Consider the following 15,408-nt stretch of genomic DNA (forward strand, 5'->3'; position numbering starts at 1 on the left):
CTAATTGATTGTATTTGCATTAGTAGAGCGGGTTATCCGAGGAATGTTCATCCACTCTCGGCACAGCCACTGAGGTGAGAAAATGACCTCTGACCTTATCTTGCGGCCTTTAAACCCTAGAACCACAGAGACATTGACAAGCATTATTGAGTGATACTTGACTGATTATGACGATATGACATTGTTTTTTACAGGCAATATGCAGGAGCTCAGCTTCGGATAAGACCGCAAACCAGCAACCCTCAACACCCCTTTCCACGGACACAATACTGGAGGTCTAGTTCTCGGAGCAGCCAAGATTCTAGGTGCCAATTATAAAAACTTTATTTGATAAAAAATATGTCATAAATATCAACCAGGGAGGTCTAATGTATTCCCTCTGATGGTCTCTTAACAGCGGGTGCTACAGCTGCTTCCATGTGGTGAAACCCTACCAAGCTGGACACTACATCATACACCCAGAGTTTGTGTCTGAGTGCCTTCGTTAGGACTATTAGAGCTCTGGCTTCCAAAAGTTAGGACTGGGAACCCGCAGAGCTCCTTGAGGACATCATTAACTTCACTATTGTTTAATTCTCCACTAATTAACCCAACGAGACAAGGTGTAAGAATGAATAATGCAACTGTAGGCTGCACTCTCGCCGCTATTATCTCCCTACACACAGCGTGGCCACTTTTACAATTCAGTACTAAATCTGCAGCAAAGATCTTCCCCATAAGGGACTCGTGGTGATCAAATTGAACGAGGCACTGTGGCCCTAATGTGTTCCTGTCTGTGGCATTAAAATTTTATCCCACTATTAGAAAGATCATTTTCTTTCATATTTATATGGTTTAAACAGAAATAGTACTGCAAACAATGAATCTTTACACAGGGGAATGACATACTTATTATGGTTATTATTATTATTATAGGTAATTTAAAGTGATGTCACATAGTAGACAAAATATACCACCACATAGCACAGATGGTCCCCATAGAAATATCAATATCTTACTTTGCTAATGCAATTCTTTAAAACATATTTTTGGCACACTTGCCTTTCGCTCTACAACCAGTGTGTTATGTAAAGGTTCCTACAACTAGTGTGACATGCTCAGATCATGTGAAACAGTGTTCTCTGTGCAGAACCAGACAATCAGCTGTTCTGTTCCCACACACTGGACTACATTTCCCATGCTGTGGTGGGCGGAGACGAGGCGGACACGCAACAACATGCATGTCTTGGTTCTTTTCTGTGGCAAACAAGTTAGGCTTGGATCTGCTGAGGGGGCTGCTGCTGATCGGTAGGCTAAACTACTATTCTGCTTAATGAACGCACATAACGGATAACTGTAGGACAGATCACTGACACGGACTCCGGGTTATTTCCCCTCCGTTAACTTTCTTGCACGACGGCTTTGGTATACATCCGACTATAGGCTCCTATATGGAGGCAAGAACTTGAAGGTACATTAACAAAGACGGGCATTCATTTCTGTACCATTATTATTATTATATGTGTCTGTGCTAAACGTGTTTGTTTATTAAAGAAATATGCACAATATGCTAAACGTATTAAACAGTCTCGTTATGAAACAAGACCGTGTCTCTGTGAAGTTGTGCCGTGCAGGCCAACTTAAGATTCAAGTTTATTAGCAGAATTTAGGCCTATAACTCATAGACTGATACAACAGTATGTAGTACAGTATGGGCTGCAATATTACACACACACACACACACACACACACACACACACACACACACACACACACACACACACACACAGGTAGGGAGGGAGCCTCTCAGACTTCTGTTCAGACTGTATCAGCACTTCTGTGTTTATTTTCTCCATGTCAGGACAGATAGTGAACCGGCTGAAGTGGCAGATATGAATCCCCCTGATCACACCACAAACAAAGAAACGCCCCAGTCTGAGAAAACAACGTTTGAGTTAAATAGTTTTGTTCACTTTATGTGTGGAAAAACACCAATTAATCGACAAATCAATTAACTGAAGATCAGAAAATGATTCTGTAACGATTTTGATAGTCAGAACATACTGTCTATATTGAGTGTACAGTAGGTCATTGTAGTAGCCTACTTTTGGATTTTTGATTATGTGTTTTATAAATTAATTATTAAAAAAGTTTTAAAAATTTTAAGGAAAAAATTCCTGGCCCTACCTTCCTCTCTGGTAATAAATGTGATTATTTTCTGTAGAGCTGCAACGATTAAGCAATCATTTATTTGAAAGATAATCAATTATTTTGATAATCGATTAATGGAAAAATGCTCTGGTTCTCAAATGTCCGGATTTGGTGCTTTGCTTTGTGATGTAAATGATAGTAAACTTAATATCTTTGGGTTTTGGTTGGTCAAGTAAAACAAGCTATCTAAATAAAATAGGCATTTTCCCTATTTTGCGATGATTTAATGGTCAAGAAGATTAGTTAATTATACAAATAATTGTCTGTTGCAACCTTAATTTGCTAGTCTTAATAAAGTCATTATCTTTGGGTTTATGGTCTGTTGGTTGATTAAAACAATTTGAAGACTTCCCCTTGCACTTTGGGAAGCTGGATATTTGATAATTTTATAGACTAAACAATTCATTGAGAAAATGATCATCATAATGATTGATAATTTAAACAATTGTTAGTAACAGCCTAATGTGATACATTTTCACAAGTCATAGATTGTCATATGATAAATTCTAACATTTGTCGTAGCACTTTTCCATTCAAAATAAGGGAAAAAAGACATAAACAAATAAATACAGTAAATCTTCTGCTGACTTTCCAGCAGTGGATCTCTGAGTAACCAACAGTAAGGTCTCTGCTAATTAATGAAGGGCTCACGTTATCACTCCTGTTGTTGGGGGAAATCCATACTAAGGGTGGTTGAACACAGAATTAGTCAATGAGATTGCTAATTAATAGCAAGCATTTTTTATTATTGACCCCTTGCTGCCAGGGCAGTTAGGACTAGTCAGCAAACAGGGAATGTGGAGAGGTCTGTGCACCTTAATCTAATCTATTCTGATTAGCTAAAGCCACAATAACTAACATCAACTAGTTGATTACCCTTAAGAGTTTTTGCTGTATCCCTGCTGGGAGGGACAGTCAGGTCTAAATGCAATAGAAATGCAAAAAAGTGCTTGTCCAAATGTCTGTTTTTTTTGGTTTGAATGAATCAGGTTACTTCAAGTTTTGGTTGGTCTGGCTTGATGGAGCAAAAGTTTAGTATTCTTTCCTTTCCTTCTCAGCATTGGCAGAGCTTTAAGGCCAAAATCCCCTTTTCTGCTCCTCTACTTCCGTACATACAAATGAGTTTTCTTTCAATTGAACTCGTATGTTAGAATTACTGCAGGGAACAACCACTTTATCCTCTTATGGGTAATTGGCTGTAGATTTGTTTTGTTAAATCTCAGACAACCCATCTTTAAAGTTTACATCCTGACAGTGTAATACCTCTAAGTGCTGTGGAATCACTTAGTGCAGCAATGCAGAGCATGTAAGACAGTGCTAAAAATGTAATGGAGGCTTTACACTGACAAGGAAACAAGATAGACTGAGAAACGGGCTGGCATCTCATGCTGATCTGGCTGTTCTCTGTGATGTCAATGACAGTAAAGTGATTATAAATAATATTTTGACTAAACAGAACTAGTAAGCAATATTAGGTGAATGCTCTATACAAAGGCTCCTAGTACAGGCAGCCTTTTTGTTCTACTTTGAACCCAATTTCCCTCAAACACAGTGTTGATATAAGAAGAGCAAATACTGTGTGAAGACCTTGACACTGACTTTTCAAAGCTCATTATTTCTCTCTTATGACAGGCAGAGTGCGGCAATCAAGGTTTCCTGGAAAACATTTCTATGCTCTTTAGAGTAGCAACTCTCAGATTTGCCCACTGAACGGCACAAGTCATGTACCAAGTTGTTCCCGGAGGAGCGGGAGGCACAATTACAGATGTTATCCCCAAGCAGAAACACAGCAAGGACACTCGACCCCTGGTCGGAGCCGGAGTAATCGGCCTGGTGCTGCTAATTGCAGCAGTGACTGCATGGTGTTATTACATAGCCTCTCTACGCAAAGCTGAGCTGCTTAAGACTCAGCTCCTGGATCTGAATAAAGATGGCTACATTATCCGCAACCAGGGAGGCTCTATTGTTTTCAGAATGGATTTCAGGTTGGTATTTTACTGTGTAATGATGCATATTTGAGATGGATGCGAAAATGTATGTAAAATGTAAATGCATGCAAGTCACTTCAGTTGTTTAACTAAAATGAAAAGTGCAATGTGTGTGTTGAGAGAGATTGCTTGTAACTGTAATTCTATGTAAATCTTGGCAGGTCAGGCACGCTGGATTTGGATTCATGCTCCAAAGAAGGGGAGATGCTGAGCTGCGAACGAACCACTGATAGAAAACTGAACTTCTTCATTGAGACAGTGCGACCCAAAGACACGGTGCAATGCTACCGTGTGCGTTGGGAGGAACTGGTTCCTGACATTCCTGTTGAGCATGCTATGACGTACACGTTTGCACACTGGTATGGTGGTGCAGTGTCAGCAATTCAACACTGGCCTATTTCTATTAATGGCCAACAGGCTCCCAAACCCTTTGTCACTAGTGACATCTACTCAAACCGCAATGAATTCGGTGGAATTTTGGAGAGTTATTGGCTTTCATCCAACGCTACGGCCATCAAGATAAATAATTCAGTGCCCTTCCACCTGGGCTGGAATGACACGGAGAAGACCATGTCCTTCCAGGCGCGATACAATGACAGTCCCTTCAAGCCAAACCCAGGAGAGGCACCATGCGCTGAGCTTAGCTACAGAGTGTGCGTGGGCTTAGATGTGACATCCATACACAAGTACATGGTCCGCAGATACTTCAACAAACCAAACAAAGTGCCTGCCAAAGCCATGTTTCGCCATCCTATATGGTCGACCTGGGCACTACATAAGACTGACATTGACCAAGAGAAAGTATTGGCGTATGCCGCAAACATCCACAAGTATAAGTTTAACTGTAGCCAACTGGAACTAGACGACCGCTACACTAGCCGCTACGGAGAATTTGAGTTTGACCAAACCAAGTTCCCCAATGCCTCGTCCATGTTCCAGAGGCTGAAATCAGATGGATTTCTGGTGTCGCTCTGGATTCACCCTTTTGTTAACTATGACTCAGAAAACTTCCATACTTGCGTAGAGAGGGGGCTGTTTGTCCGGGAGCCTACAGGCCGGCTGCCAGCCTTGGTGCGCTGGTGGAACGGTATTGGTGGCATTGTGGATTTCACAAATCCAGAAGCCCGCGATTGGTTTTCCTCCCAGCTCCGTTCGCTGCGCTCCAGGTATGGGGTGTCTTCTTTTAAATTTGACGCAGGGGAGACTAACTACTTGCCGTGGAAATTTAGTACCAGAACTCCCATTCGGGACCCAAGTTTTTTCACAAGACGTTACACGGAAATGGCTATTCCCTACAACGACCGAGCTGAGCTGCGCAGTGGCTACCAGTCCCAGAACATATCCTGCTTCTTCAGACCAATCGACAGAGACTCTGTTTGGGGCTACGAGTTGGGTCTCAAGTCTCTTATCCCCACCGTGCTCACCATCAGCATTCTGGGCTATCAGTTCATTTTACCAGACATGATCGGAGGGAATGCATATCTGAACCGCACAGACGGGAATCATGTACTACCCGATCGAGAACTCTATATCCGCTGGCTGGAGCTGTCAGCCTTCATGCCGTCCATGCAGTTTTCTATTCCGCCATGGGCATACGACAACGATGTGGTTGAAATTGCTCGCAAATACACAGCCCTCCATGAGAGTATTGTGGCGCCGCGGGTCCTGGAGCTGGCTGGCGAGGTGCTGGACACCGGGGACCCAATCATACGGCCCCTGTGGTGGATTGCCACAGGTGATGAAACAGCCTATAAAATCGACTCCCAATTCCTGATTGGGGATGACCTCATGGTTGCCCCAGTTTTAGAGCCTGGAAAACAAGAACGTGACATCTACCTCCCCGCCGGCCGCTGGAGAAGCTACAAGGGGGAGAGATTTGATATCAAGGAGCCTCTGCATCTCACAGACTATCCAGTTGATCTGGATGAAATTGCTTACTTTGTTTGGGTGTAGCAAGAGGGGAATGCACAGCTGAACAGACTTGATATGCCTTTGCTGCAATTTGCTTGTAAGACAAGCTTCACAAATTTAGCTTTCATGCTTGACCTTTATGCTTGTATGAAATATGGCTTATGAATTATGTAACATAGCAGAAGCACAGAAGAGTTATACAAGTCGACAAACAGACTCAATAATACCAGTTACACAGCAATTTTTGTTTAAAGTTTAAACCATAAGCTACTGGTCATACTAGACTGACAGTTAAAAGTTACATAGTCTCACTTTAAAGCCTCACATATATGAAACACATGTCAAAAAGGGAATATGCAAACTGTGAATTAAGTAAGGCATACTTGTCATTGTATGCCATAAAGATGAACTTAAATATAAGCCAAACAGATTGTATCATGGGAGCACAACTGTAGGGGTGTCCTTACCACCATTGCACAGGTAGCAGGCCACATAAAACCTTCTATATTAACTTCCATTTGACTAAGATGTCCTACTTTCATTTGACACTAATGACTCTTATACTCCTATGATCCGAGATACTTTTCAGGAAGTCAGGTTTTATGCTTCACTTATCGGGATGAATGCTTGAAGTTTAATCATTACAAACTGCATGTGCTCTCATTTTTTGGAACACAGTGTCATATAACTACTCGTAGTCCAGAAGAAGATGCCTTTTATTAGGCACTAAATATTTCATGCTCCTCCTCAGGTAACAGCTTTTTTTTCTGGTGTGTTTTGAAGTGTCTGGTTGGGTCTTTGTCTTTATTGTGCTTTGCTGACTCCAAATCCAGCTAAACATCTATAGTGCATAATACATTGAACACAATAACCTAAGTGATAATGGTCTGGTTACTTTATACCTACTTGCTATGCAGTGTGGAAGTCTTTAGATGCAATGAATTTTATCAGCATTTAATTATCAAATGAAATGGTACAATGTATTTGTCACCTTGTGTTTTTTTGATGTGAATAGTTTGTTAATGTGGTGATATCTCTAAGTGCCATGTGTTAATAATTACTGCCACATACGCTATGTTATTTGTTGTTAAGCTATGCATTGAATATTGTACATTTATTATGTGAAATCTTTTGTTAATTTAACCCTTAATGGAGAGAGTTAAGCCTTTTTGCCCAATCACAGACAACATAGTGTACCACAAATGCCACAAAACTAAATATCATATTACGTGGCTGAAAAAAAGTTTTAAAGCAAATCTTTTTTTTATATCATGTGATATTGCAGATGCACAGAGGAAACTGATACTGATTGTCTCATCAAACTCCGGGTAAAACAGCAAGTGACATATTTCAAAGTAAAAGCAATAAAGAATAAAATTGGGAACATGGAAAAATGACTTCCTGTGGCCCCTCTGTAATCTTTTTAAAACCTTGTTGAGATGATTCTGATGAGATTCGAAGCTGCAATAATAAAACTAACACGGTGTTTATAAGAAATAACGAAAAGGAAATGTCCACATTCTTTTGGTGCAATATTCTCACATGTTAGTACTTCTTTATTTTTGTTTAATGCTGTCTGTGTGGCGTACAGGTTGACCTCAGTGGATTTTGTTTGTGCCTTTTGAAATAGTTTCATCATAACAACGCTCCCTATTTATAGCAGTTCTCACTCAGCATCTGGGCCAGACCAACCTCTCGGGCTATTTCTGTCTCTGACTGTCGTGCTCTATGACGAGACGGAGAGGCTGTATATCTTGGACTGAATGTTCCTTTGCTTTTGGCTCTTCCTCACCCAGTGTGTGCTGTCTGCATCCAGTTATTGTAACTGAACATTGCAACATTTTTGTTAAGAGTGCATATTTGATGTCGTTTTTTTTGTTTTTTTTATGATTCCATTAAAAGAAATCAAGTTTGACTTTTGTCTGATTGTGAGCATTTTTGTTGTTCTTACTTTGAATATAATAATCTTTGTTGTAAAAGTAAACATCACATGGTACATAAAGTACTATTGTCACCATGAATACCACTACCAGATGGCTTTACATTTTTCACACACCTACACAAAAAATACAAGAAAAAAAGACACATGGACATTAAATCCAGGTCAGTAAGCTGACCATGCAACCAGTGAGTCAATAAAAACCTGTAACCTGTTATGAGTCTGCAACACATGAAAACTAATGTGCCTATCAGTTCAATATTGAAAGAGACACCCTTGAGGGACTTTTCCAACTTTTGGTGCACGGCTCATCACGGGGTGATAATGACAAGGTGATGAAACAATTGTGCAGGTTATTTGGAGGCTGTGTTCGGATCAATAAATCATCTGGTGGCTCATGATGTGATGCCAGAGAGCAAGTAATATGAAACGAGCAGACACCAAGAATAAAAAAGATAAACTTCAGTAGGAGATAATAGCAACAATATTTATTAGAATTAGACCGTAAGCATGATTGTCCTGTCTGGGTTCAAACAGCCTGGCAGGACCATTTTCGTACAGCTGTAGTCGATCTTTCAAAGGTTTGGGGAATTCATTCCATTTCAAAACAGCGGGATATGCTTCAGAACTACTTCACTTTATTTGCCAATGCCTCATCTTTCTTCGACATTGATCTGGACTTGCAGCCTGTGCGGGGAGGACATTCATTCATTGATTAGCTGTCCGTGTGTTGCGGGGATCAATACTATTTGTCGGTTTGCTTTCTGCAATCATATTGTTAGCTTCTGCCCATCTTTTCATAGGCTGGACAAGTTATTTATGTAGGAGCTTTGAGGGGAATTTCGAGATTTCTAGGAGTAGGGATGAGAAAAAAAGGACAATTTAATGCCAAAGTTAAAGGGACTTGACTATATATTTGTACTTAGTTCAGTGTGTTGAGGCACACGCAGCCTTACTGTCTGAACTATTTTATAAATTTGTTAATTTATATAAATGAAAGAATTGATATTTACTTGACGTTGATAGTAGTGTGAGTGGAGAAAACAGCATGAAAGTCTGACACAGAGGGTTTGAAACAAAAAAGTATAAAAATTCATAGGTTTCTTTCACATATTTGTGAACAAGCTTTTTAACAGACATTGAAAACGAAACAAAGACATGAAGTCTGTGGGTGTTTTGGCCATGCGATGCTGCGGACGTCCAGAAGGGTGCAGTGTAGCTTCATTGATATTTCTCTCTCTGACATGTCTGTGGACCGTAGTCCAGATGTTAGATGCGTACACACACACACACACACACACACACACACACACACACACACACACACACACACACACACACACACACACACACACACACACACACACACACACACACACACACACCAGGCAGGACACAAAACTGGCAGAGCCCTTCTCCCCCTTCCTCTCCCACCTGTGAGCCCACCTGTGTGTCCATCTGCAGAGGAGAGACGCCAGTTGTTCTGGTTAGGAGCCAGTGTGTCTCAAGTACCTTCCCGTATCCTCCTTCCATGAACCTGTCTGCTGTCTGTCCTCCCCAGTAAGCCATATATATATATTACATGCAGAGAGAAGTGGTGCTTGGAACAACAACCATAAAAAACATTAAAATTAGATGCATCTTTTGCAATTTCAAACTTGCTTTTTTCTCATTGGTTAAAGTCCTCAGTTGTTTGGAATTTAAATAATAACCACTATTAAAAAATGAATTATTTAATACAAGGGTTGTATGTTTTTGTGACTTAAAGTGCCAAAGATTTGACATAACATTACCTCAATTTATGTTGTAATTTGTACAGTCTAATTCAGTTAGACTTGAATTAACAACAGTCACAATGAATAATATATATTGCAAACAACTTATTAAACATGATCACTAAAATAATTGTAGATGAACATTAAAACTACTGAATCCATCATGCAAATTGCAGTTAGATCACAATTATAAAGTGAAATGAACATGAGACAGCCTATGATGAATAAGCTTCAGTTTTTATTAAAAAAGCGCTCTGGCTTCCTGGAGCCAAGTGTGGAATGAGCGTTTATTGTAGAGGGCCACAGGGGAAATAAAACCCCCTGGCCGTCTCTTGTGTGAAGTGAGAATCTTTGTCCTTAACCCAAGATTTTCACTCCGTAACTAGAATGACCTCGCATCTGGTGCTGCCATGGCTTGTCTGACAGGAATATGTCTGTCCTCGCTAGGTAACAAATGAACCCGACACCCCAGAGACTTGTCTCGCATCTGTTTATCTTTTTTTTGAACGGTTCGCTGCACTGCATCAGGCTTACACTCCTCCGCAGCCTTTGTGGATTTCAGAGCATGCCTCTGGCATTACGGGGTAAGAGATAGTCGGTGTTGTTTGTTAACTTTATGACTGGGTTTAGTACTACAGAGCGTGCATCCACTTACATATTTGGTTTTACATATCTTATTTATTATTGACTCTTGATATTCTTTACTGGAACACTGTTCTTCTATTTTTATTGGATTCTTTTGGTATTTTCTATCTTATATCTTAGCTTGAGCTGAAACGTTAAGTTGATTAATTGATTAGTTGATTTTGAACAATAATTGGCTATTTTGATGATAAATCTAAAACTCAAGCAGTAGCTGAAGATTCTTATGTACCAGCTACTATATCTGCTGCTCTTCTTTTCTTTTGCTTTTGCAAACCAAACCACTTTGGTTTTAAGACAGTTTGTTGGACAAAACTAGCAATTTGATAACATTAACTTTTGCTTCAGGAAATTCTTATGGGGATTTTCACTATTTGCTGACATCTCACAGACCAACTTAACCAAGAATATAATTGGAAAATGATTTGATAATGAAAATCACAAGTTGAAGCCAGCATTAGTTGTAGCACCTGCCTACAACAGTCATTTTGTTGCAGACGATGGTACATACAGTTTAGAGTTAGGGAAAATGGCGACAGATATGCTTAAACAGTAAAATGAAGGACTTAGGGGAAGACAACAGGCAAGACAACAGGCAGGGCACTTCCTCTGTGTCTTGGTGGGGGTAAGAGGTTGAACGAAATGTCAGCCACTGAGGAACAGATGCATAATTGAAACATTGCGTTGCCGCTGCAGTCGTGCACGAGGTTGTTTGATTGATACCGTTTTAGCACACTCCTGTCCCCTCCTGCTCATGGGGCTTACCTGGGGAGAAACCAGGGGAGGGGGAAAGGTGCTTAGGTGGCTCATCTGGGTTTTGGAGGAAAATTGGTGCCATCCATCAAACACTGCATTTAACAAACGCTAACGCAGGCCTGGCCAACAAAGGATTCATATATAAGGCAGCGAACCAGAAAACATGCGAGGTGCAGGGACTGCTGAGGGTCTATCAATCAGCCAGTCAGCTCCTTTATTTAACAAGCGAGGGCCACAGACCCCGCGGGCCACACTCCATATTCTGGCTGGTTGGGCTTGCAGTCTTCTCCTGTGAAGGGATGAAAAAAAAGGGGATGAGATGAACGAAGGGAGGAAGGAAAGAGGCACATGAAGGGATTGGGGTTGGGGGAGGCGATGGAGGTGCACAAGGGTTTGGCCCCTGTCCCTTGGCGTGCTGGTGCGCTTCATCTTCTCAGTGCAAGGGCCTGGAACTGCTGCTTGATGGGATTTTCAGCCCTGTGGCCTCCGCTGTCCCAGCATCCATCTGGAGGGCTGCCGTGTGCAAAGCGGAGAGCCAGCCACTCAGCGACACAGCCATAAAGAGCAACCCGTAGGCCAGCAAGTGCCACTGATCTGAGGCTCGCGGCTCTGTTCAGTGGACAGGCCAACACTCGATGGCACACATTCCTGTCGGGGACACGGGCTGATCCCTAAGCCACTGTGTGCTCAGTGGAACAGAAGACACGCTCTGTGAGGCAGCCCACATCCAACCACCGACTCCTTCAAAGCTTAGAAAATTGGAATGGAACAAGGACTTCACTATTCAGCATCCGTAATGGTGTGGAGAGGACTGTCTACCCTCTCTCATTCTGTGTCACAGCAATGGAATATATGCACTGATACTTGTTTTTAATGTTGCAGGATCTTATAAAGATTTTAAAGTGCGTTCAGCATCTGATGAAGATAAGAGGCACCTTGTAGATTATGCAAATGTCCACTCAGTGGTCACACAGATTCCTCATTTCAATGAGCCTATTGGAAGGTTGACCATAATAAAATAATGCTTCTTTTGCATGTTCAACAGTCCATTTTGTATATGGAGAAGTTCAATTTAATACCACAAGGCAAAGCGCCCAGAACAATAATATCAGCGATATATAATTGAAAATCAAGACCAAACATTCAAATACAATCATTACTGCCTTTCATTACTGGAACCAATTTATGTATGTCCCAGAGGACAGGGTAGCGAATAATGGTTGAGAAACTGTATACAGCGGATTGGTGGTGAATGTGCACGAGATCCCTCCAGATACGTCCATGAAAAGTTTGGATTGAAAATGTTTTTTGTTTCTCCTCAGGGCTACGCGGCGTCATTAGCATATCTTTTCCTCTCCTGACGACTGTAAATTCAGTGAATGTAGCCCTGTGGTGGGTAAGGTGGGCAGACGGCAGACTGTATAAATAAACAGAGTCTGTCTGAGGGCAGCACTGTGGCCCCCACCTGCCCACCATCAATCAATATTACAGCGGCCACTGGCAGCCCAATCGCCCTTTTATAGGCCTGTGAAATGATCAAACATCTGCTCATAACCATGCTTCATCTATAGATGGATCATACATACAATATCAAACTCTGATGATGTCATGCTGCACAACAGGATGTAACAACGACAATACAATACATTTACCCAAAAGTGTGTGCAGTTGCAGACTGGGTAGTTAAGAAGCCTTGCGATCAGTGGGCTTTTTTAAGGCTCACTAAATACTTTGGATCAATAAAGCCAAAATCGATGACACATGAAGCTTAAGTCTTAGTGTTTCCCAATAATCACATGCAGTCTCACCGTGTCCAAAAGACTTGGGTGAGAAGGCACAACTCAGCGTCAACTTTTTCCTTGGTTGCTGTTAAAAAGTCGGCCGTGTTGATGGAAGCTCAGTGAACATGATAAAAGTTGAGCCCAGTAACTAGTTTGGCAGCTGTAGTAGACAAAGGTTGCGGGGGCCTGGTCCACGGAGAGAGGGAATGAATCCAACTGGTCCAAGGTTAATGGTGGCCTCGGACAAAATGGATTCAATGCCAGGGGCGTGCTGACAGGTGATTTGACATGAGTGAAGGTGGGCCATCAATCTCCAGTTGGCCCCTGTGACCCTCCCCCGCCCGGCCGTAGCAGCTAGGGGGCGCCAGGTGTCATGGTGCCCTGACCTGTACAGGTCTCCAGATAGCCCACCTGCTGTCTGCCTAAAGCTCCCCCTACGGCTAGAAGAGACTCCCATCACTTCACGCCTGGCTGGCATAATGAAACTGTGATTGGGAGATAGTGAACTGTGACAGGCAGCAGTCGACTCAAAGTCTTCTAGCCAAATTCACAAGCCCTCGCTGCAGGTTTCCTTTTACAGCCCGCTCTCTTTCTTGAGTCGGTCTGACAATTTAATGGTGCAAAATGATAATCTGCCAGCCTATCTTTAATATGCTTTCATACTCGGTGTGGCTATTTCTTCGTGTACTGCAGATATAAAGGGGATCTTCCAGCTCATTCAATCTAAGGGGGAATATCAGGTAAAGTATGCTGAGGCAGAAACTACTTTGTGTTGTAGTGTGAGTATCATTATCTGCATGTGTGTACAGCCCCCCCCAGGGATGCTCGGCTTCACGTTTAAACCTGACATAAATTCCCTGTCACAAATCCCCAGGGCAGCCAGGCTTGTAGGCACAAAAGCAAATATTTCCGTTCCTGATCATGGCCAATCCCTTTTAACATCCCCACCCACTGACCACGCTCCCCACCCTCCTCTGAACCTACCCTAGCACCGCAAGCCAGCCATTTGTCACAAAGTAATTATAGAATTATCGATTGGCAAGCAATTAACACCTTTCTTCTCTTTTTCCACCCTCCCCCTGCCCCACCCCAGCCACCAGCCCCCTCCACCCCATCCTTTAATTTGAACTTGGAAGGAGAGAGACAGAGAGAGAATAAGTGGAAAAAAGCCGTGGGAGTAGCACATTTAATCCTGCTGGCATTTCCTAGTTCTCCTCAAATTAATAGGGCGACAGGGACAAAACGGCTTTCTCTTTCCTCCTCTGTTTCCTCTGTTATTTCTCTTCTTGTCTTGCCTGCTGATCTATCTTTAACAGACAGGGAGCTGCTTAGAGTCACAGCCAAACACTCTATTCTAGCTGGGATGAATGAATACGTCATTAAACCTCATTTCCAAAAGAACACCTTGCATGCGTCATAACAACATTTTTCCAGATATGATAGCTACAACAATGCTGTTGAACTCTCAAAGGGAAAAAAAGACCTAACTAGTGCAGACTATTTTCTTTTCATATTTGGCGGCGTTTACTTTTGCCTCTTCCACCTGTCCTGTTTTCCAGCTGTCACTGGTAGTAGTGGTCCAGATGGACGTGCAGGGGAACAGTGCTAGAAGCTCCGGCTGGCAGGTGTCTGAGTCAAGATGGATGTCATGGAACATCACCTTAGTAACATATGGATAGGGACAGGGGAGTTGATTCCCCTTCTGGCTAGTTTGATAACACATCTTCTCTTTCTGTTTATCAGTCTCTGCCTCCCTGCCATCTCTCACTCTCCCTGACTTTCATATTCTGCTGGCGGTGTCCACTAACAGGGATTTAATGACATTGAGATCTTATTTTTTACAGCTTATTTTTAAGACTAGGATATTTTGCCGCATCTGAAATGGAGCATGATATATATATATATATATATATATATATATATATATATATATATATTCTTAAAGTATGGATCAGACCCAAAGTGGGTCACGGCTCTACTTTTAGTGTCTTTCCTACAAAGTAAAAGTACCAATAAATATTAATGAGTCCGTATCCTAGGATGAGAGACTAAATTTCTAATTTGGGTTCTGCACTGAAAAAGAAACCCCTGAGTTAGAGGATTTAATTTCCCTCTGCTTTCTCAAGTCAGGGGTGCAAAGCTACTTTTAAATTACAATTCATGTCACCACAGCAGCGGTGGTTGTGTATGTTTTTTTCTGTTGGTCGCAGATAAGATAGAGCTGCTGTTATTACTGATTACATTAATGGTGACAAAATGAATGGTTCATGAATAACTGTTTTATTTTGGTATGGTGCTAAATAAGGCACATATGATTAGAGAAGAGTATTTGTCTGTTAAGATCTATAGGGAACAGATAGTGAATGCAAGAAGGTCACAGATACAGAACAAACCATTAGATTTAACATTTTAAGTCTGAATAACAG

The 15,408-nt window shown here is 41.7% G+C and overlaps 1 protein-coding gene across 3 annotated transcripts; it reads left to right on the top strand.

Moving 5' to 3' along the window:
* Positions 1–1,207: 1,207 nt before the first annotated feature.
* myorg (myogenesis regulating glycosidase (putative)) lies at positions 1,208–7,978 on the top strand. Of its 3 annotated transcripts, none has more exons than XM_054616994.1 (3): positions 1,208–1,287; positions 3,823–4,175; positions 4,340–7,978. In XM_054616994.1, the coding sequence occupies exons 2-3, from the start codon at positions 3,913–3,915 to the stop codon at positions 6,129–6,131; spliced, it is 2,055 nt and encodes a 684-aa protein (XP_054472969.1). In that variant the 5' UTR covers positions 1,208–1,287; positions 3,823–3,912; the 3' UTR covers positions 6,132–7,978. The 3 variants fall into 3 exon arrangements, with proteins under 3 accessions (XP_054472969.1, XP_054472970.1, XP_054472971.1); XM_054616995.1 differs by having other exon boundaries at positions 1,230–1,450; XM_054616996.1 differs by having other exon boundaries at positions 1,245–1,287; positions 3,827–4,175.
* The last annotated feature ends 7,430 nt before the right edge of the window (positions 7,979–15,408 follow it).

The sequence above is a fragment of the Anoplopoma fimbria genome, chromosome 17 (genome assembly GCF_027596085.1).
Source record: "Anoplopoma fimbria isolate UVic2021 breed Golden Eagle Sablefish chromosome 17, Afim_UVic_2022, whole genome shotgun sequence".
Taxonomy (NCBI): Eukaryota; Metazoa; Chordata; class Actinopteri; order Perciformes; family Anoplopomatidae; genus Anoplopoma; species Anoplopoma fimbria.